This window comes from Hemitrygon akajei, chromosome 17, assembly GCF_048418815.1.
Source record: "Hemitrygon akajei chromosome 17, sHemAka1.3, whole genome shotgun sequence".
NCBI classification, from domain to species: Eukaryota; Metazoa; Chordata; class Chondrichthyes; order Myliobatiformes; family Dasyatidae; genus Hemitrygon; species Hemitrygon akajei.
Genome location: NC_133140.1, coordinates 84,966,134 through 84,990,727, shown reverse-complemented (window position 1 = coordinate 84,990,727; position 24,594 = coordinate 84,966,134). Strand labels below are relative to the sequence as shown.

The 24,594-nt window shown below is 41.2% G+C and overlaps 1 protein-coding gene across 1 annotated transcript in view; it reads left to right on the top strand.

The window, feature by feature from the left end:
- dync1li2 (dynein, cytoplasmic 1, light intermediate chain 2) overlaps positions 1-24,594 on the top strand; it is a 139,926-nt gene that overhangs the window by 21,810 nt on the left and 93,522 nt on the right. The window contains exon 4 of the mRNA XM_073070436.1: positions 11,927-12,157. Coding sequence (XP_072926537.1) covers positions 11,927-12,157 — 231 coding nt within the window. The remainder of the gene's footprint in view (positions 1-11,926; positions 12,158-24,594) is intronic.

Sequence of the window (24,594 nt, the reverse complement as noted above, 5' to 3'; positions counted from 1 at the left end):
GCAGTAAGAAGGGAGTATGGTCTGGATGGTGGAGGTCCTTGATGATGGATGCTGCTTTCCTGCGACAGCAGTCATGATGGGGAGGGCTTTAACCAAGATAGACTGGGCCATATCCACTTCTTTACACAAAATGCTGGTGGAACACAGCAGGCCAGGCAGCATCTATAAGGAGAAGCACTGTCGACGTTTCGGGCTGAGATGTCCTGACGAAGGGTCTCGGCCTGAAACGTCGACAGTGCTTCTCCTTATAGATGCTGCCTGGCCTGCTGTGTTCCACCAGCATTTTGTGTGTGTTGTTTGAATTTCCAGCATCTGCAGATTTCCTCATGTTTCCACTTCTTTATTTGGGATTTTTATTGGGGTTTCCATTCAGGCCATGATGAAATCAGTCAATGTATTACTAACAAGAGAAAGTCAGCAGATGCTGGAAATGTACAGTCAATATACTGTCCACTACATGTCTGTGGATATTTGTCAGATTTTTAGATGTCATGCTGAATCTTTGTAAACTAGAGGTGCTGCTGTGCTTTCTTTGTAATGGCACTTGTGTGCTGGGCCCAGGACAGATCCTCTGAAATGATAACCCAAGGAATTTTAAAGTTGCCGACCCTCTGCACCCCTGATCCCCTGAGGAGGACTTCCTTCTGAAGTCAATAATCATCTTCCTGGTCTTGCTGACATTGAATGAGAGGTTGTTGTTTTGGCACCATCAGCTAGATTTTCAGTCTTCCTTCTTTATGTTGATTCATCACCACCTTTGATTCGTCCTACAACAATTTTGTCATCAACAACCTTGAATATGGTTTGGAGCTGTGCTTAGCCTCACGGTCATAAGTATAAAGCAAGTAGAGCAGAGGGCTAAACACACAGCTGTGGTGCACCTCTGCTGATAGAGATTATGGAGATGTTGCCAATCCAAACTGATTGGGGTCTGCCAGTCAGGAAATAGAGGATCCAGTTGCACACTCGCGTATTAAGCTTATTGATTAGTCTTGAGGGGATGATAGCATTGAATGCCGAGCTGTAGATAATGAAGAGCATCCTGATGTACATATCTTTGCTGTCCAGCTGTTCCAGGGTTAAGTGAAGAGCCAATGAAATGGCATCTGCTGTTGATCTGTTATGATGGTAAGCGAATTAGAGCAGATCCAAGTCACTTCTCAGGTAGGAATTGATGTGTTGTTCACTAACTTCTTAAAGCACTGAATCACAATGGATGTTAGGGCTTCTGGGCAGTCATTGAGGCAGGTTACCATGCTTGCGCACAGGTTTAAGTGACGTCTGCTTGAAGCAAATAGGTACCTTAGACTGCCGAAGTGAGAGTTTAAAGATCTCAGTGAACGCTCCAGCCAGTTGATCAGCATAAGTGTTTAGTACACAGCCAGGTACCCTATATGAGCTGGATACTTTTCGTGAATTCATCCTCCTGAAGGAAGCCCTCAAATCAGCCTTGGAGACTAAAATTACAGGATGGTCAGGTGCTGTGTTAACTTGTAAAAATGCCTTGATGTTTTGATAGTCAAAGCAAGCATAAAAGGCATTGAGCTCATTTGGGAGTGAAGCCTTGTCACCAATGTCACTTGGCTTTATTTTGTAAGAGTTATTAGCTTTCAAGCCCTGCCACCGGCTGTTGAATATCTTTCACTAATTCAAGTTTGGTACAAAATTACCATTTCCACATAAGATGACTTTCCAGACATTGTACATGGGCCTCTTGTATTTAACTTGGTCACCAGACCTGAAATGCCACTGATTTGGCTCTCAGCAGTTAGTGTATCTAATGCTTCTGGTTAGGTATCTTACGGGGGCACTTGTCTGCGACTGTTTTTATAAAGTTCGTGACAACCTTGGTATATTCATTCAGATTCTGTGAGTCCTTGAACAAAGCCCAGTCTAGTGACTCGAAGCAATCCCATAGCCACTTCTCTGCATCTCGTGATCATCTCTTTATTGTTCTTGTCTCTGTAGCCTTGCTGTTGAGCCTCTTCCTGTATACCTGTAGCAGAATGACAGCCAGGTCATCAGATTTCCCAAAATACTGTTTAGGCAAAGAATGGTAGGTATTCCAAATTGTAGTATAGTGGTGGACAAATGTGTTGGAGGTGATATGTTGATGGTAGCTTTGTAAAGCACTGCACAGCCATGGAAGGTGTAATAATAATAATTGCAAAGAGGTTTGCCAGCAACATTCTGCATCTATCATAGGCAAAGAGGTAAATCCATGTTGGACATGTGCTCTGATTTGGGCCAGTAAGGCTATTCCTTAATCCTCGATCATTAGGCAAGTTAAGGATGTGCATAGTTATTAATCTCTCCTGAACAATCAAGATTAAAATCATGGCTGGATTAGGTAGTCTGTTGTCATTTGTGTTGATTGAGGAATAACTCTAATTCTGAAAATTCATACTTGGTAAAATTAATGATGATTGTAATCTCCGGGAAGGTGCAGGCTGACCATATCTGCGTAGCTCCTACGCGGAGAGAGTGAGGGGCACCAAGTTTCTGGCAGTGTACCCAATGGATGCTCTCACTTGTTCCTACACAGCAGCATCTCCACTTTCTGAGGAGATTGAGGCACTTTATTCTATGACCCCATCCTAAGCAATTTTTTCAGGAGCACTATAGAGAGTGTCCTGACCAGCTGCATCACCGATGGCAAAAGAGGTGGGGATGTGGCACTGTTGATCAGAGGTACTGTCACCGCTGCAGAAAAGGAGAAAGTAATGGAGAGATTGTCTACTGAGTCTCTGTGGGTGGAAGTTAGGAACAGGAAGGATCAATAACTCGACTGGGTGTTTTTTTTAAATAGACCACCCAATAAGTAACAGGGACATCAAGGAGCAGAAAGGGAGACAAATTCTGGAAATGTGTAATAGTAACAGGGTTGTCATAGTGGGAGATTTTAATTTCCCAAATATTGATTGGCATCTCCCAAGAGCAAGGGGTTTAGATAGGGTGGAGTTTGTTAGGTGTGTTCAGGAAGGTTTCCTGACACAATATGTAGATAAACCTGTGCTTGATCTGGTTTTGGGAAATGAACCTGGTCAAGTGTCATGTCTCTCAGTGGGAGAGCATTTTGGAGATAGCGATGACAATTTTATTATTGGAGTATAAAAGTTGCATTGTTTGCTGTGTAACCAAAACTATGTAGTCAGCTTTGAGCTTGCTATTTGCTATGCATGTATCCAATTTAGTAGGAGAATGAAATCTTAAGAATGTAGAAGATAATGGGGTGTTAATGAGAGGCTAGCTAAGAGATGTAGATTATAATGGTGTGTTAATGAGAGGTAGCTAAGAGATGTAGATTAGAACATGATTAAGTCAATGGGTAGAAACAATAGTGGCGGATGTACTTGTGATGCGCAACCATAGACCGATTGGATATGCTAATACAACTAAACCAGGAGATTGCTATAAAGGATACAAGGATATACAAGGATTGGTGGGCAATCAGCGACTATCTCAATGACTGTCTCAGCTTTGATTTGCAAATTAAAGTTAACACTTCTTGAAGAATCTTTTGCGTCTCCTAGTCGTTTGTGGGGCACGAGAAACCACAACACTATCTCCTTTGCCATAGCGTTGGAGAGGGATCGGAACAGACAAGTTAGGAAAGTGTTTAATTGGAGTAAGGGGAAATATGAAGCTATCAGGCAGGAACTTGGAAGCATAAATTGGGAACAGATGTTCTCGGAAATGTACAGCAGAAATGTGGCAAATGTTCAGGGGATATTTGCGTGGAGTTCTGCAGGAACTGTGGTGTATAAAGGCTGTTGTAAATCTAGTCAAGAAGACAAGAAAAGCTTATGAAAGGCTCAAAAAACTAGATAATGATAGAGATCTAGAAGATTATAAGGCTAGCAAGAAGGGGTTTAAGAATGAAATTAGGAGAGCCAGAACAGGTCATGAAAAGGCCTTGGCGAGCAGGATTAAGGAAAACCCCAAGGCATTCTACAAGTATGTGAAGAGCAAGAAGATAAGATGTGAGAGAATAGGACCAATCATGTGTGGCAGTGAAAAAGTGTGTATGGAACAGGAAGAGATGATAGAGGTACTTAATGAATACTTTGCTTCAACATTCACTATAGAAAAGGATCTTGTTGATTGTAGGGATGACTTGCAGCAGACTGAAAAGCTTGAGCATATAGACATTAAGGAAGAGGATGTGCTGGAGCATTTGGAAAACATCAAGTTGGATAAGTCACCGTGACTGGATGAGATGTACCCCAGGCTACAGTGGGAGGCGAGGGAGGAGATTGCTGAGCCTCTGGCAATGATCTTTGCATCATCAATGGGGGCGGGAGAGGTTCCGGAGGATTGGAGGGTTGCGAATGTTGTTCCTTTATTCAAGAAAGGAGTAGAGATGGCCCAGAAAATTACAGACCAGAGAGTCTTACTTCAGTGATTAGTAAGTTGATGGAGAAGATCCTGAGAGGCAGGATCTATGTTCATTTGAAGAAGCATAATATGGTTAGGAGTAGTCAGCATGGCTTTGTCAAAGGTGGATCGTGCCTTACAAGCCTGATTGAATTTTTTGAGGATGTGACTAAACGCATTGATGAAGGTAAAACAGTAGATGCAGTATGTATGGATTTCAGCAAGGCATTTGACTAGGTACCCTATACAGTGCTTATTGAGAAAGTAAGGAGGCATAGGTATAAACGTAAATTTGTCAGATCAGATAATGACAGCACAAAAAGATTGTTTCTTATCTTTTCACCAGTTAAATTCTTCAAGCTCAGCCGGTGAGTGAACTTGGTCCCAACAGCAAGGGGAGAAGCGTCTCACCCCTCCAGCGGTTCAACAAGTTCACTGCCTTGCATCAGAATTGTTAGAATTTATAAGGCCTCTGATACAAAAGAACAATCAGTTGATAGACACTCCAGCCACTTTAATTTAAAAAAGCAATGTCCTACCTGGTTTGGTAGAGCCAAAACTTAATTACAAAGATAAGGACATCCACCAGATTTATGCTTTAATTAAGAAAAGAATGTCCTGTCTAATTTCCACCAGGTATCACCTTTTGTTGAAATCAAAAGGTGTGAAAAGTCAGGAGATATTGTGCTGCCTTTATGGCAGTTATTTAGTTTATAATTTCGCTTAGTAATTTGTTAGCATTTTTTAGTTAAAGTTAGGATTGTTTAAGTAAATTCATTTGTCTGTAATATATCGCGGCTGCAATGATGTCACATCCGGTTTCACCGCGTCTTGTGGGAAAATACCGGTTTGGGATAAACGCAAGGGTGGGGGTCGCTAACATGTGGCGCCACAGCGCTAGTTAAGTTTTCTCTACGCACCAAAAACACAGTGAAAGCAACGCTGTATGTCATTAGATAATCAATATGTTGAATTAAAATGTTAACGCCGATTCTGTTAAAAGTAACGACGGTCGATAAGGTTTATGTTTTCATTAGTTAAAGAGTCGGGATAGTTTGTGTTGAAGTGTATTTAAAGCAGTCAATGGAGCAGGTAGATTCTGACTGTATGCTGCACTTTAATGTAATGTAGTTATTGTAGTTTTACCTTTGCAAGTATTCACAATGTAAATGTGATATCTAGAAGGAAACAAACACTGTACCAATCTTGTATTTTTTTATCAACAGTTTTCACCATACCTTAATGTGAAGAGTGAACAGTAAATGGTTAATCTTACTGCGACCTTGTTTTCATTGACTCCGGTTTAACTCGACGTTTAATTCGGGTCCGTTACACCTGAGCGAGAACGTTACAGATATCTTATGTGGATCTGTGTGAACTTTAACCCTTATCTTGCTCCAAAGAAGCAGCTGTGAGACATTATTCAAACATGCTGCAGTCACTCACAAAATACACAGACATAGTCGGTACTTAACCCATTATTTACAGGAATCTGAGAATCCCCCAATTCCCTTAAACTTTATTTTGGGATCCAAAGGAACCTTGCTTTGTGGGTCCAGAATTGGCTTGTCCACAGAAGGCAAAGAGTGGTTGTAGACGGGTCATATTCTCTATGGAGGTAGGTGATCAGTGGTCTGCCTCAGGGACCCCTTCTCTTTGTGATTTTTATAAATGACCTGGATGAGGAAGTGGAAGGGTGGGTTAGTAAATTACTGATGACACAAAGGTTGGGAGTGTTGTGGATGGCTGTCAGAGGTTACAGCGGGACATTGATAGGATGCAAAACTGGGCTGAGAAGTGGCAGATGGAGTTCAAGCCAGATAAGTGTGAAGTGGTTCATTTTGGTAGGTCAAATATGATGGCAGAATATAGTATTAATGGTAAGACTCTTGGCAGTGTGGAGGATTGTCGTGGTTTTTTGTGCCCCACAAACGACCAGGAGACGCAGAAGATTCTTCAAGAAGTATTAAACTTTAATTTGCAAATCAAAGCTGAGACAGTCATTGAGCTAGTCGCTGATTGCCCACCGATCCTTGTACATAGCATTTTTTTATAGCAATCTCCTGGTTTAGTTGCATTAGCATATCCAATCGGTCTATAGTTGCGTATCACAAGTACATCTGCCACTATTGTTTCTACCTATTGACTTAATCATGTTCTAATCTACATCTCTTAGCTACCTCTCATTAACACACCATTGTCTTCTACATTCAATTGGATACATGCATAGCGAATAGCAAACTCAGACTACATAATCCACATCTCTTAGCTACCTCTCATTAACACACCATTGTCTTCTACATTCTTAAGATTTCATTCTCCTACTGAATTGGATACACGCATAGCAAATAGTGAACTCATAGTTTTGGTTACACAGCAAACAATGCAACTTTTATACTCCCAATAGGATCAGAAGGATCTTGAGGTCCAAGTCCATAGGACGCTCAGAGTTGTGGTTAAGAAGGCGTGCGGTGTATTGGCCTTCATCAATCATGCAATTGAATTTAGGAGCCGACAGATAACGTTGCAGCTATATAGAACCCTGGTCAGACCCCATTTGGAGTACTGTGCTCAGTTCTGGTCACCTCACTACAGGAAGGATGTGGAAAGTATAGAAAGGGTGCAGAGGAGATTTACAAGGATGTTGCCTGGATTGGGGAGCATGCCTTATGAGAATAGGTTGAGTGAACTCGGCCTTTTCTCCTTGGAGCGACGGAGGATGAGAGGTGACCTGATAGAGGTGTATAAGATGATGAGAGGCATTGATCATATGGATAGTCAGAGGCTTTATCCCAAGGCTGAAATGGCTAACACGAGAGGGCACAGTTTTAAGGTGTTTAGAAGTAGGTACAGAGGAGATGTCGGGGTAAATTTTTTACGCAGAGAGTGGTGAGTGCGTGGAATGTGCTGCCAGTGACGATGGTGGAGGTGGATACGATAGGGTCTTTTAAGAGACTCCTGGATAGGTACATGGAGCTTAGAAAAATAGAGGGCTATGGGTAACCCTAGATAATTTCTAAAGTAATTACATGTTTGGTATACATGTCCCCTACATGAGACTACTGAACTCCCTGCTACCACCCAGGTCTCATCATATATAGAGTGCCAGTGGTGTTACACTTTTTAACTTGTGTTGTAAATGCAGCTTATTATTGTTAATTTGTTTGTGGTAGTATTTTACGTGTAATGTGTGTGAGATGTTGAATGTTGTGTACCTTGATCGGAGGAATGTTACGTTGTTTGGTGGTATACATGTGTATGGTTGAAAGACAAACTGAACTTAAAGGTGATGTACCCTCAGTTTAACTTTTTGCTGAATTTTTTTGGCTGAGCTCCATTTGGAGTGTCAGACTAGGCTTTATCATTGTAACCTGAATGAAATGGTCATTTCTTCACTATTTGGAATAGTTTTGATTTCAAACCAACCAATTAGGAGCTGTTTTAGAGCAGTGTTTTAATTTGTGTATTTTGTTTTGGTCTGGCTGGATGATGTTATCTTATCACATTCCAAGGATTTGGGAATGTGATAAGGAAAAGTGTGGCAACTTTACTTGACGTTACTTTAGGCTCAGGAACAATTATTACCCCTCAGCCATCAGGCTCTTGATCTAGAAGAGGATAACTTCACTCAACCCAACCTATGGACTCACTTTCAAGGACGCTTTATCTCATGTTCTTGATATTTATTGCTTTTTTTTCTTCTTTTGGTATTTGTGTAGTTTATTGTCCATCTGCTGGGGATGGTCTTTCATTGAATTTATTGTTTCTTTGTATTTACTGTGAACACCTGCAAGGAAACGAATCTCAAGGTTTCATCTTGTGACATATATGACCTTTGATAATAAAGCAAGGTATTCGGTCCATCTGGTCTGTCAAACTATTATTTTTCCTAGTCCCATTAACCTGCACCTGTACCATAGCCCTCCATTCCCATCCTGTCCATATGCTTATCCAATCCTGTCTTGCCTGTTGAAATTAAACCTGACTCTATCATTTCTGCCGTCAGCTTGATCCACACGCTCACCACCCACTGAGTGAACAAGTTCCCCTTAAACATTTCACCTTTCACCCTTAATCTATGATCTATGTTTCTAATTTCTCCAACCTCAATGGAAAAAGTCTTCGTGTGGTACCCTATCCATACCCCTCATAATTTTGTACACCTCTGTCAAATCTCCCCTCATTCTCCTACACTCCAGGAGTACACTACACTCCTTTCCTAATAACCTAGGACCTCAAGTCCTCGTAGCATTCTTGTAAATTTTCTCTGTATTCTTTCAATCTTTTTGTCATCTTTCTTGTAGGTAGGTGCTGAAAACTGCACACAATACTCCACATTAGGCTTCTGCAATATCTCACACAACTTAACATCCCAGCTCCTGTATGCAGTACTTGGATTTATGAAGGCCAGTGTATTGAGTATAGACTTTGGTGTTATGTTGAAGTTGCATACATATAAAATGATAAATCTTGTTAGATCCTTGATGGTGTCATTAAAATATTAAAAAGTATCTTCTGGTGCTAGCATAAGAATGGTGGTAACATTGGGTGGCATGATAGTGTAGTGGTTAGTGTAACACTTCACAACGATTGCGGTGGAGGTTCAGTTTCCACCACTGTCTTTAAGGAATTTGTATGTTCTCCTCGTGACCATGTGGATTTCCTCCAAGTGTTCTGGTTTCCTTCCATGTTTCAAAGCCAAGCAGGTTAGAGTCAGTAAGTTGTGGACATGCTATGTTGTCCAACTCTTGTGGCTTGCCGTAGTACAATCCATACACTGTGGTTGTTGACAGAAATAGAGCATTTTACTGTATGTTATGTGACAAATAAAGCTAATCTCTGAACATTTGAAATCACTAACAACAAACATCAACAATGAAGCCCAGAGTTGGTGATTTCTGTTTTATCAGGTCGTGGTTAATTTGTATCTTATTTGTCCTGGTTTTGCATCATCTGATTTATTTTCACATTGACGGAAATCATTTGCATAGATGCCCAGGAACTGTTACCTTCAGTGAAACTTTGGGATTGGGTCAGGAACAACCTTTTGGAATTGAGAAGAGGAGCCAAGTGTAGTAAAGCCTGAGAATTCTCACCTCAGCCTGTGGATGCCCAATTGCTGAGTTTATTTAAGCTGTATTAATGGACACCAAGGGAATTGGAAAACATTGGGACTGGGCAGAAAAACAAATAAGGCAGCATCAGCCAAGTCTTAAGGCAATGCCAAGCAGGTTCCATGAGCCTTGTGATTGCCACTCCTTTCTCTTGTGTTGTGTTCTTATCTTTGAGTAATAGATCAAACATGAGGAATGAATACTTCTCAAGTATTTATTATTCATTTCTGGAATTTTCAACTAAATTCAGTGCCCCATATATGAGGACCCATTAACAGTTGTCTAAAGTACCGTAGATTCCGGACTACAGAGCGCACCTGATTAAAAGCCGCTGGCTCTAATTTTAGAAATAAAATCAATTTTTTAATTGTAAAGGCCGCACCGGATTTTCGGCCGCAGGTGTCCCACGTTGTAATATGAGATATTTACACAGAAAGATATTACACGTGAGGATTTTTTAACTTTTAATTAAATCCATATGGTAACAAAAACAAATACATATTGCAAATGCTTTTTTTCGAACCGTGCCCGTAACGCGGCTACTTTTAAATACGTTGCGTATACTTCTTTACTGAACAACATTCCAATATCTCCTAACGACTGGTAAAAAATATATATACTACAGCCTACCAGGAAAAGTTATTGATCACCTTTAACTTAAAAGCAGCGTTCGCTCAGATCCAAAGCCGCTCGCGTAATGCGCTCCCCCCTCCTTTCCGTTTATCGCAAATGGCATTTAAAAGCAGCGTTCGCTCAGATCCAAAGCCGCTCACGTAATGCGCTCCCCCCCCTCCTTTCCGTTTATCGCAAACCGGCATTTTCCCACAAGACACCGCGAAACCGGGTGTGACGTCATAGCATCCCGCGATGTAGTACAGAAAACAAATATAGTTAAAACTCTTCTAACTTTAACTAGAAAATGAATTACTAAGCGAAAATATTATAAACTAAGTATGCCATAAGGCAGCACAATGCTTCGAGTGTTTTCCATGTTGATGAGGGTGAGTACAAATGACTGATTTACAATAATTTAATTGTGAAAGTGCGCTTGATTTATCGTACAATTTCATTGGACCTCTGTGAACTACTCATCAATTTTATTGGTCTACTGTTATGAGGCAAAATGTTTACGAGGCGGCATGAAAAAAAATCATGCATTAGCCGCTCCGGATTATAGGCCGCAAAGTTCAAAGCTGTTCAAAATGTGGGAAAAAAGTAGCGGCTTAAAATCCGGAATCTACGGTAGAATAGACCTTTATAGTCAATGCTCAAAGCAGTGAGATGTAGTACTTCCTGATAGCTTTCCGGATTGGTCAAGCTATAATTTTAAGATCACCATCATCATTGTTGTTATGTCCTGTGTCATATTACTTAGGCGATTATGGTCCCATGATCATGATTGTTCTTGACAAATTTTTCTTCAGAAGTGGTTTGCTATTGCTTTCTTCTGGGCAGCATCTTTAAAAACAGGTGACCCCAGACATTATCATTACTCTCCAGAGATTGTCTGTCTGGTGTCAGTGGTCACATAATCAGGACTTGTGATATGCACCAGCTGTTCATACGACCATCCACCATCATCTCCCATGGCTTCAAGTGACTCTCATCGGCGGGGGGGGGGGGTGTGGGGGACTAAGCAGGTGCTATTCCTTGCCCAAGGGTGACCTACAGGCTAGCAGAGGGAAGGAGTGCCTTACACCTCCTTTGATAAAGATGCATCTCCACCCCATCACCTGTTTAAGATTATACCTCTTAATATTGACTCTCATTGGCAAAGGAGGTAGAATTTTAATGATCTACTATGAAGTTACAAAATACTGGAAATATTTAACTGTCAAGGCAAAATCTGTGGAGAAAAAAACAGCTAATGTTTCAGGTTGATGACTCAATCTCAACAGTTCAAATCTGAAAGCTCAAAGTATATTATCAAGGTACATGTACTGTGTGTTATCATAGAGGAACGAGATTCATTTTCTTGTAAGGATTTACAGAGGGGGGAAAGGAATACAATATAAACAGATACACTGGCAAAGAACCAATGTGCAAAAAGACAAACTGTATCATAAAAATAATACTGGGGGGTGAGTTGTAAAGAGTCATTGAAAATTAGTCTGTAGGTTGTAGAATCATTTCAGAATAGTGGTGAATGAAATGATCTACACCGATTTCAGCAGCATGATGGTTGAAACCTATTTCACTGATTTAATTAGGTCAACCAATGCATTGCCAAAGGAATAAAATTTAACATTTGCTGCCTGTTTGTTTGTTGAGAAGTTATTAGTAGATATACATGAATGAGGTACCCATGGCAAAGTATTGCTAGCATGTTTCCTACCTGTTTCTGCACTATCTACTTTATTCATTTGATTTGGCTAAAGGATTCCAGGCTGCTTGTTTTAGCAAGGGAGTAATTCCAGCTATATGTCTTTCCACAGATCACACGCGATGTAATGTGTGGATTCTGGACGGCGAGCTGTACCATAAGGGCCTTCTTAAGTTTGCGGTTTCTGCGGAAAATTTGAAGAATACTTTAGCTGTCTTTGTGGCAGACATGGCCAGGCCTTGGACTATCATGGATTCATTGCAGAAATGGGCGAGCGTTTTGCGTGAACACATTGACAAACTGAAGATTCCACCTGAGGAACTGAAGGAAATGGAACAGAAGAGTGAGTATGAGATTGTATTCCTAAAATTGGAACAAGGAATGCTTTGCATAGCTTGTGATACATTTTGGAATGTGTAGAATGCACTGAATGGAATGGTGTTGATATTCTGTTTGTTTACAAGGTGTCACCTCAATTGGTCTGTGGCTAGACTACAAATGGTCCTGGTATTAATTTTTACATTTCTGTCTGTAGTATGACCCATTGTGCATCTACTGCTTACAGTGAGGAGTGAGTGAATTTCAAGTGTGGTGTAATCAGTCAGTTAGGAACACGTTGACCATATTATCCGGTACATCTGTTGAGCTAATGGAGAGTATGAGAGGCAGTGAGCATTGGGAAATGCCTATCCCTCTGCCTCTCCTGCCTTCTCTGGGAGATTAATTGACAGACTAATTTTTACTTTGTGATATTGGATTATGGTAATAAAGTTGGAAATTTATAATTATGGGATTGGCCTGATGGTATAGGTATTTATCAGGCAGATGGGATTTGTCAGTCATGGTTGGCAGCTCATCTAGGACTCTGATCTCAAACCTTCGCTTCCTTATGCCTGTACCCACTCATGGGGAAGGCTTCAGGAGTAAACCCTGAGGGAAATCCGGAGCTGGAGTTCCTGAGGTAGTCCGATGTTAAGTTCAATACTTACTGGCAGCTCTGCGATACCAATGGGTGTCGAACTGTATCAGTCTTTGTGTTGCTTTGGATTCATCAGCTGTGTGGAGGGGGGAGCCTGTTGCATGGGCCACAGCTAGGACGTAACATCCATGGTCAGCCCCAACCAAGAGTGCCCTATAATTAGTATCTAACTGACAATGCCAGGACTGTATACTCAGTCATGTCATGTTGTTAAGTTGAATTAACTTATAACTAATGGGCTGAGACCTTATGAAAACGCTTTGGACTGTGATCAGGCATGGGGAATGTGGTTCTGAGTCTGCACAGCTTAATGAGATGATAAAGCTCATCTTCAACTTACAGTTGTGTGGTTGTATTCTTAGTGGTTGTACCAGGTAAAGTGCTAATATGGGCTCTGTAGAGAGAAGGGTCAATGGCAAGGAAGTGATGGGTATCGGAAGAAAGTAATTGGTGAAGAACCAAAACTAATGGGGAAGAAGTTTTTATGCATTCAGTTGTTAAGGTTTGGAATTCATTGTTTTAAAAAAAAGTAAAGAACTGGGTTAGTGTATGAAAGGGGGCAAAATTGGAAGCTCAGGGAAAGGGCAGGTGTTTGGGACTAACACACAGCAGACTAAAAGCTTCTATGGAGAGAAGTTAAGAGTTGTCATTTTGGGCTGAGACATTTATCAGGGCATATGATCAATCATGAGTGTTGATAAAGGGTCTCAGTGTGAAATGCCGACTGCTCCTTTCCCTCCCTCGATGCTGCTTGATCCAGCATTGAGTTGCTCCAGCATTGTGTGTCAGATGTTTGGGACTAGCTGTATTATTTGTGCATTGAATTGTCTGGATTTGAAGCTAAGTGACCACTTGTGATTTTTGTGACTAAATCAGCAAGTTCTCTTGCATGACTATTGTTTGATAATGACTGTGATGCAGAGATTAGATATTCAGCCTCATCATTTATTTTTAAACTACAGACTCTGTTGTAATGTGTGAGGTGGTTATTCTTACTTATAACCATGATATTTCCTTGAAGAGGTTTTGTTCAATAGATTTGCAGCCTAGCCCATGGGGATGATTTCGTAAGGCAGCTTTCACCACTGTTGGCTTTGGTATAAATTGCAGGTCACAGTATGGGTAAACACATCACATGTCTCCTGGAACATAGAACAGGACAGCACAGTATAGACTGTTCAGCTCACGATGTTGTGCTGACCTTTTAACCTACTCCAAGGTCAATCTAACCATTCTCTCCCACCTAAACCCTTATTTTATTTCATCCATGGGCATGTATGAGAGATCCTTAAATATTCCCAATATATCTGTCTCTATCATCACCCCTGGCAGTGCATTCCACACAGATTCTTATCCCCCTATACGTTTCTCCACTTAACTTAAAGTTATGGCCCCTCATGCCAGCTACTTCTGAAAGCCTGACAACTCTGCTTATTTTTTTACTGCCACATAACTTAATGTTCACAATGCAAATATTGAATCGTATGCTGCATAAGTACCCATTACCCACTGTTTGCATTTATTCACATCCTATCTTCCCAATCAAAAGTTTATTTTATTATCCAGAGTACAACTCAAATTTGACTTCTACAGATAGCCATAAAATACAGAAAACCATAGAAGTAGTTGAAAGACATCAAAAAACCCCCTTCCCTCACAAGAAGAAAAAGAAACAAAACTTGTCAACTCCTCTCCCTCTCTCACAAAAACTAACAGATCGTCCAAAGCCCTAGCTCGCCAATCAGCAACAAGAAAGAATGGGCGAGAACACAAAAAAAACATAGAACTGAAAGAGGCGACTGTGAACTACAGTCCAATCCATAAATGTCAATTTTGATAACATCTCCGAGAGCACCACGACCCAGCGACCCCTCCAAAGGAAGTGACACGAACCAGCGGCCCTTCCAAAGGCAGCAACAGCAATATATTTGCATGTATTCAGCATCTATGTGGTCATGCATTTTCTATAATCTTAACAACATGGGAGTGTGATCTAGAGCCTGGTTTCTGATGATGTTGTGTAGGAGCTATCATCCTATTTGTTTCATTGTGTCTCTTCCTTTCATATGCCATAAAGGAGAAACTACTCAGTGGCCACTTTATCAGGTGTACCTGTAAATCTGCTTGTTTAATGCAAATACCTCTCTCCCAATCATGTGACTGGAACTCAATGCTTAAAAGCATGCAGACATGGTCAAGAAGTTCATTTGCAGTTCGGTGGACAAAAGTAGCATGTTAATGAGACAGGTCAACGGAGGCTGGTTCAAGCTGACAGGAAGGTGACAGTAACTCAAATAACCATGTGTTACAACAGTGGTGAGCAGTGTGTGGATGCACAACACACTGAACCTTGAAGCAGATGGGCTACAGCAACAGAAGACCATGAACATACTCAGTGGTATCTAATGAAGTGGCCACTGAGTATATTGAGGACTAGTGTGTTCTGAAAGCAGTGAAGAGGGTAATAGAAGCTGGTTAATGATTTAGCTGATTTCACTCTCTCTGTGTGGTGCTGATCTTGTACTAACCATTAACCAGTACTTTGTGTCTAATAGATTTGTGTAGTATTTTAAAAGGCACATAATGTTTACCTCAAATCTATTTCCTGCAAAATTGAATTCTTCTTTGACTGTTGTGTAGTTCATCCTTTCTTTGATGTCTTGAAATGGATGTATCAGTTGATTTCTCTTGTATTGCACTTCTACAATGTTAGTGTTCTGTATTTGTAGTGAATTGGCTGTGAATTCAAGTTCTATTCCTGAGATTTGAATTCACGATTAAAACTGAAAGTAAATTTATCATTAAAGTATGTATATGTCACCATATACAACCCTGAGATTCATTTTCTTGCAGGCGTACACAGTAAGAAGAAATCCAATAGCATAGTTGAAAAGCTACACACAAAGACTGACAATCAGTATGCAAAAGACAAGTTGTGCAAATAGTAAGAAAAATATATAATATAAATAAATAATACCAAGAACATGAGTTTCTAGAGCCCTTGAAAGCATTCATAGGTTGTGGATTCAGTTCAGAGTTGAGGTGATTGAAGATACCCTCGGGGGGTGTACTTGGTGTCCAGAGAGGGGTAGCACCTCTAGGTGAAGGGGCTTGTTGTGTCCATTCGGGGTAGCTCACTCACCTTTGGGACCCACCAGACTCCGCTCTCACCTGTAACTGCAAGTAGCTGCAAACAACAGTGACTGGCAACCAGAAGATATCTGCAATCACCTCAACTCAACTGAATCCACAACTATGGATGCGTTCAAGGGCTCTAGAAACTCATGTTCACATTACATTAGTCCTTGGATTAAAAGAATTTCACTGACTGTGGGAGTCAGGCATCACAAGACATGATTCATAAACCAAAAGGTATTCAGTTTGTATTTATACACAAGATCCTAGTAACCATGGATCTGCCAATTTAACTGTTACCTCTGTAATGCAGTGGATAGGATGTAGCTGTCACTAGCAGAGACAGACAAAAATTTTAGAAAATCTAAATTATCTGGATCATTGAAGTAATCTCAGAGTTTTCCTGTTTCACTCCTGTGTCAAAGTAATTATAAAAGCATGTTTATTAGGGACTGTGACTGCACTGGTAAGAATTGAAAGAGGCCAGTACAATCTGTGGCAATTGTAAAGCAAAAGCTGATTACATTTTTTTTCTGGCCCTAAAGTGAGATTTGTTGCTGTCTCTGTCTATACAGGTTGTGTCTTTTCAACGTAGGACAATGTCTTAATCCAGTGTAAACTATCAAAGATGGAGTAAATATTGGTTTATTATTGTCATATATACCAGATACAATGAAAAGTTTGTCTGCATGCCATCCAGACAGATCACTCTGTGCATGTTACCATCAACGTGGTGATAAGGAAAATAGAATTTTAAAAATAGCGTTACATTTACTGAGAATGTGCAAGGACCATGACGAGCTGGACTGGGAGATCAAGGGCTCATCTTTTAGCCTGTGAGAGGCCTATTCGGGAGTCTGATAACAACAGGATGAAGCTGTCCGTGAGCCTTCGTCACTTTCTGAGTTTTTATGGTGGTTGGCCAACAGTTTTAAGGTGCATCACCGGACTAGAGCGTGGGTCAGGGTATCTAAAACCCATGTATTATATATGTATCAAATTCTATAAAATAGACCTGTGTTCTTAAGGAACAGCATTATATATTTAAAGCAATAATCCTGGGTACATGCTATTAATCTTCTGTATCTACTGCCCAGTGGGAGGGAGAAGAAAAAACAATGATTGGGGTAGGAGGACTTGCCCCATGTATAAAATGATGTGTTTCACTTAAAATAGATAAACTTGTCTTACACTGTCCTGTCATGGATCCTGTTGATTTGCTGACTTGATTCTCTTTGAGCTCAATAACAAAAGATTTTTTCAGGGCAGCCATGAGTGAAGATGTCTATTAGTCTGCAATAATTTGAATAACTTGATGGTGCCATGTTAGCATAGTGGTTAATTACAGCCAGTGGTTTGATTTACAGGCAGTAGAGGCATGGTGTAGTTAAAACAGAAAGCAACAAATACTGGACTGAAAGTGTTGTATTTGAATGCATGGAGCATAAGAAATAAAATGGACGATCTTGAAATTCAGCTACAGATAGGCAAGTATGACGTTGTGGCCATCTCTGAAACTTGGCTAAAGGATGGCTGCCATTGGGAGCTGAACAGCCAAGGATATACAGTGTATCGGAAAGATAGGTTAGTAGGCAGAGTGGGTGATGTGACCCTGTGTATCAGAAATAATACTAAATCATTAAAAAGGAATGACATAGTATCAGAAGGTGTAGAGTCTCTATGGGTTGAGTTAAGAAATGCCAAGGATAAAAGGACCCTAATGGCAGTTGTATGCAGGCCTCCAACAGTAGCTGGGCTGTGGATTACAAATTACAGCAGGAGATAGAAAAGGTGTGTCAGAAGGGCAATGTCATAATAATTGTTGCAGATTTTAACATGAAAGTGGATTGGGAGAGCCAAGCCAGTTCTGGAGCTCAAGAGAGAGAATTTGTAGAATGTCTAAGAGATGGTTTTTTTTAGAACAGCTTGTTGTTGAGCCCACCAGGGGATCGGCTGTGTTGGATTGGGTGTTGTGCAATGATCCGGAGGGTGATCAGAGAGCTTAAGGTTAAGGAACCCATAAGGAACAGTGATCACAATATGATGAAACTACATTCCAATGTGTCAGTATTTCAGTGGAATAAAGGAAATTACAATGGCATGAGAAGGGAACTGGCCAAGGTTGACTGGAAAGGGACACTAGCAGGAAGGACAGCAGAGCAGGAGCTGGAGTTTCTGCAAAAAATGAGGGGAAGTGCAAGACGGATGTATTCTAAATAAACTTTTGAATGGAAGGAGGACACTACCATAGCTGACAAGTGAAGTCAGAGCCAAAGTAAAAGCAAAAGAGAGGGCATACAAGGAAGCCAAAGCAAGTGGGAAGATAGAATATTAGGAAGCTTTTAAAAACTTCCAGAAGGAAAGAAGGTCATTAGGAAGGAAAAGATGAATTATGAAAGGAAGCTGGCGACTAATATCAATGAAGTTACTAAAAGCTTTTTTTAAGTATATAAAGGTTGCAAGAGAGTTGAGGGTAGATATAGGACTAATAGAAAATGATGCTGGAGATATTGTAATGAAAGACGCAGAGATGGCAGAGGTATTTTGCAGTGGTCTTCACAGTGGAAGACATCTGCAGTGTACCGGACATTCAAGAGTGTCAGGGAAGTAAAGTATGTGCAGTGAAAATTATGACTGAGAAGGTGCTCAGGAAGCTTAATAGTCTGAGGGTGGATAAATCATCTGGACCTGATGGAATGCACCTTCGGGTTCTGGAGGATGTAGCTGGAGAGATTGCGGAGGCATTAACAGTGATCTTCCAAGAATTGATAGATTCTGGCATTGTACCGGATGACTGGAAAATTGCAAACGTTACTCCGCTGTTTAAGAAGGATGGGAGGCAGCAGAAAGGAAACTATAGACCTGTTAGCCTGACATCAGTGGTTGGGATGTTGTTGGAATTGATCGTTAGGGATGAAATCACGGAATACCTGGAAGCACATGACAAGATAGGCCAAAGCTGGCATGGTTTCCTGAAAAGAAAATCCTGTCTGACTAACCTACTGCAATTTTCTGAGGAAATTACAAGCAGGGTAGACAAAGGAGATGCTGTACATGTGGTGTACTTGGATTTTCAGAAGGCCTTTGACAAGGTGCTGCACAGGAAGCAGCTTAGCAAGATAAGAGCCCATGGAATTACAGAGGAGTTACTAGCATGGGTGGAGCATTAGTTGATAGGCAGAAAACAGTGGGAATAAAAGGATCCTATTCTGGCTGGCTGCCGGTTATCAATGGAGTTCCACAGTGGTTGGTGCTGGGCCTGCTGCTTTTTATGATGTATGTCAATGATTTGGACTATGGGATTAATGGATTTGTGGCTAAATTTGCTGATGATACAAAGATAGGTGGAGGAGCGGGTAGTGCTGAGGAAACAGAGAGCCTGCAGAGAGACTTAGATAGTTTAGGGGAATGGGTAAAGAAGTGGCAAATGAAATACAATGTTGGAAAGTGTATGGTCATGCACTTTGGAAGAAATAAACAATCAGGCTATTATTTAGAATGGGAGGGAATTCAAACTGCAGCAATGCAAAAGGACTTGGTAGTCCTTGTGCAGGATATGCTAAAGGTTAACCTCTAGGTTGAGTCGGTTGTGGAGAAGGTGGAATAGGTTCTAGAGGTATAGAATATAAGAGCAGGGATGTGATGTTGAGGCTCTATAAGGCACTTGTGAGACCACACTTGGAGTATTATGTGCCGTTTTAGGCTCCTTATTTTAGAAGAGATCTACTGACATTGGAGAGGGTTCAGAGAAGATTTACGAGAATGATTCCAGTAATGAAAGGATTACCGTATGAGGAATGTCTGGCAGCTCTTGGGCTGTATTCCCTGGAGTTCAGGAGATCTCATGGAAACGTTCTGAATGTTAAAAAGTCTAAACAGATTAGATATATGGAAAAGTTATTTCCCATGGTGGGGGGGAGGCGGGGTCTTGGACATGAGGGTACGACTTAGTGATTGAAGGATGTCCATTTAGCACAGAGATGTGGAGAAATTAGTCAGAGTAATCTGTGGAATTTGTTGCCATTAGCAGCTGTGGAGGCCAAGTTATTGGGTGCAGTTAAGGCAGAGGTAGATGGGTGCTTGATTAGCCAGGGTATCAAAGGGAATGGGGAGAAGGTGGGGGAGGGGGGGGGGATGACTGGAAGAATTGGATCAGCCCATAATTAAATGGTGGAGCAAACTCGATGGGCAGAATGGCCTAGTTCTGCTCCTGTTTCTAATGGTTAGCACGATGCTATTACAGCTCCCGGTGTCAGAGTTCAGAAGTTCAATTTTGGCTCTTTCTGTGCACATGGGGTTCCTCCGGGTGCTCCAGATTTCTTCCACAGACCAAAGACATACTGAATAGGTTAATTGGTCATTGTAAATTGTTAGGGGTTAAATCGGCGCATTGCTGGGAAACATGACTCAGTGGGCTGGAAAGTTCTGGTCTTCGTTGTATCTCTAAATAAAAAATACATGATAAATAAAACTTGTAAGCACTATGATGGGCAGTTGATGTTCTGAATAGGAATTGAAACTCTGTACTGCGTATTTTTGAACAGCTTCATCATGTTACAGCCCTTCTTTTCTGCATGGATGCCTGGTTGAGGTCTGTCAGCATTCATGAAGGTGAGGGTTAGGTATTTCAATAATGGATGTGGTTTGCTCAATTTGGGCAGTTTTCAGGACTCTGGTGTCGTGCAATACTGATTTCATTCTTGAGGAAGCACAGAATATAATTGAAATCAGGCAAGATGCCATTAGTGGAATAGGAGAGTAATCTCCTGCTTGCTCCACAATTTTGTTTGTTTGTTCTTTGCTGCTACTCCATTTACCAACATTTTCTCTCCTCATCTTGTTTAGTGAATTTTAAGAGTGAATTGTTTTTTTAACCTCCAGCATTCACTATCTTTTGGTGTGGGTAGAGTGAAGGGTAGGACTGTTACAAATTTCAATTTAGACTGTGTAATGCAGCATGAATAAAGGCCCTTCAGCCCAACCAGTCGATGCCCACCTATCTTGTCCTAATTTTCTCTAAGTCACACACCTCCAGGTACCTTTAAGTGCTACTACTGTATCTGCTTCAACCACTTCCTCTGGCAGCTTGTTCCATACACTTACCACCCTCTGCATGGAAAACTTGCCCCTCAGGCGCCTTTTAAACCTTCCCCGCTCATATTAAATCTGTGCCTTCTAGATTTCCACTCCCTTACCCTAGGAGGATGAAACTATTGACATCCACCTTTTCTATGCCTTTCCAATAAGCTCACCCCTCATTCTCCTATGTTCCAAGGAATAAAGACCTATCCTAGCCAACTTCTCCCTATAACTCAAGCCCTCTAGCCTGGCAATGTATTTGAAAATCTTTTCTGCACTCTTTCCACATGTTTCCTGTAATAGGGTGATTAAAGCTGTGCACAGTACTTCATGTGGCCTCAGCAATGACAACATTATGTCCCAACTCATTACACTATGCCTGTTGGACAAAGTCCAGCTTGCTACATGCCCTTTTCACCTGTCTAGCTGTGGTATTATTTTCAATGAACTATGCACTTGAACTCCTATGTCTCGGTTCATTTCGATCCCCTGGTGTTCTACCATTCATGGTATAAGTCCAACAGTGGTTTGACTTCCCAGAATGCATCACCTCACATGCCTGTGTTCAGATCTATTTGCCAGTCCTCTGCCTGCATTCCTAATTGATCAAAATCCCCTTTAATCAACAATAACCTCCTTCAGTATCCCTCATTCAGTATTCATCTTGTCTCTATCCCAGAAGAGATCCCAATTGTCCAAGAACCTGAATCCCTGCTTCCTGTAACCACTCCTCAACCATTAAGTCATCTGGCTTATCTTTCTATTTCTGACCTTTCTTGCATGTGGTATCAGGAAATTAGGTCCTGTTTTTTCTTTCTCTTTCTCTCTCTCTCACTCACTCACTCACTCACTCTCTCACACACACACACACACCCCTCCCTCTCCCCCCCCCCCAGAACGACAAACTTCCAAGTGTTGCTGAATTGTCTCACTGCTTAAATAAAAAGCTACTGTCTGGCAGTCTAATGGAGCCTCCCCTCCAACAGTGTTGGCTCCAGGGAGTGCTGGCAGTAAGAACATCCCCGCCAAGTGCTGGCTGCAGCAGTTTTCACAGCAGCTCCTCATTTAATGAGTTCAGGACATAGTGGATATGAGCTTCTGGGCATGTGCAATGGAAGTCTTAGTAGCCTCCTCAATCTGAAGCTTTCTTTTAACATCATTCAAAGTTCAAAGTACATTTATTATCAAAGTATGTGTACCACATTCAACCATGAGATTCATCTAATTGCAGGAAAAATAAAAAAACACAATTGAATTCGTGGAAACCCCTCATACCACAAAAACAGTCATACATTCAACATATCATGCAAACAATAAAATAAGAGAAAGCAAACAATCCACAGAACATGAACTGTGAAGTCCCTGTCTGTAAGTACATCCATGATCAGAACCACTGAGGCGAGTGCTGAAGTGTCTTTTCAGCACTAAGGTGAATAAAGCCTCACAGAGCAGAGAGCTGAACACTGGTTCATCCTTTGCCCTCATCCTCGACACCTTGATCTTTTTAATCTGGCTCAGCGCTTAAATCAGCGAAACATCACTCCTCTGTCGAAAGCTCCACTTAAGGTGTTAATGTTAATATGCTTCCACATTACTTATACACAGTGCTGCAAGTTTCATATTCAACTCAGTTTACTGGCTCCTGTTCTTCACAGCTGCTCTGCCCACATCCTTTGCCTTACCTTACCTTTTCAGCATGGTAGCACTATGGCCCCTCTGGTCTAAAGGGCCTGCACCACCCAATTACATCCATGTGACCAATTGACCAACTAGCCTTGTATATTCAAGTTCCAGTTTAACTGTCGTACACAGGAAAACGGCCAAATGAAACAGTGTTCCTCTGGGCTAAGGTGCAGGACACATAACCAACAGTTGCACACGGCACATATAATTACGATGGCAGAAAAACATAGTTATCAAAAAATACTATTATAGCTCACCCCTGAATGTCATGGCCTGGAGATTAATGGTGCATGAATGTTGTCCTGGGACCATGTTTCTGCAGGAACAGCCCACAGCAGTTCCTCATATCGCGCAGCACAGCCACAGACAAAGGCAATCCAGCTTGCCTCTCACCCAGAGAATCAGCTGTGTCCGAGCACCCTGAGGAAACCATGTGGTCACAGGGAAAATTCCTTACAGACAATGATGAAATTGAGCCTGTGCCGCTGGCGTTCTAATGGCGTTACGCTCACTGCTGCACTACTGTTTTGTACTCCTATTTCTTGGAGTAAAGTCCACACTGTTGTCCTTTGAGCTGCTGATTCTATTTAAAGAAAGCACTCTTTTTTTCCAATTTTATCCTTGATTATAAATTTGTGCATGATTATACTTGGCTGAGTAGCAGGAACCCACAGCACCTATTCTGCAGAAAGTATCCTAGTCTTGATTCTTGACTATTCAAAGCTTTCTGTTCCGATATTTCCCCCCAAATCCAGGCATCATCATAGTGATGACCCATAGAACTTTGTTCCTCTGCTTATTTCCCCAAGTGTCCCTTAATTACTTTTTTATTGTTTTGGATATAATTGATAGCTGGGTTGGGTTATAGTGTCCTTTCAGTAAAACGGTAGTGTAGTAGGTTAGCACGACGATTTACAGCACTAGTGATCCAGCTTCAATCCCATAGTTCTCTGTAAGGATTATATATGGTCTCCCCTTGACCATGTGGGTTTTGTCTAGTGCTCTGGATTCCTCCCACAGTCGAAAGATGCACCTGTTGGTAGGTTAATTGGTCAATGTAAATTGTCCAGTGATCAGGCTCAGCTTAAATTGGAGGTTGCTGGATGACACTTTATCTCAATCAATCAATCAATCAATAAATAAAATTACTGATGGCTTAAGTTAGTGGATCATCACTCTTTAAGAGGCAAGTTCAAAGTCAGCTTTGTACTGTGGGCCTGGGCTCAGAAATGCAGACAGGTTTTCTTTAAATGACTTCATAACCAGATAGTCTTGTACAACAAGTTATTATTCCTGATATCTTTTCCAGATGTAATAATTCAATAGGAGTGGCTTAGCTTTTAGTGCCCTTAGGGACCCAGACTCAATCTGTAAGGAACTTGCATCTCTTCCCCATTAGCAATGATGTACAGATTAATTACCGTAGATTCCGGACTACAGAGCGCACCTGATTAAAAGCCGCTGGCTCTAATTTTAGAAATAAAATCAATTTTTTAATTGTAAAGGCCGCCTCGGATTTTAGGCCGCACCGGATTTTCGGCCGCAGGTGTCCCACGTTGTAATATGAGATATTTACACAGAAAGATATTACACGTGAGGATTTTTTTAACTTTTAATTAAATCCATATGGTAACAAAAACAAATACATATTGCAAATGCTTTTTTTCGAACCGTGCCCGTACGCGGCTACTTTTAAATATACGTTGCGTATACTTCTTTACTGAACAACATTCCAATATCTCCTAACGACTGGTAAAAAAATATATATATTGCAGCCTACCAGGAAAAGTTATTGATACCTTTAACTTAAAAGCAGAGTTCGCTCAGATCCAAAGCCGCTCGCGTAATGCGCTCCCTCCCTCCGTCCCGTTTCATCGCAAACCGGCATTTTCCCACAAGACACC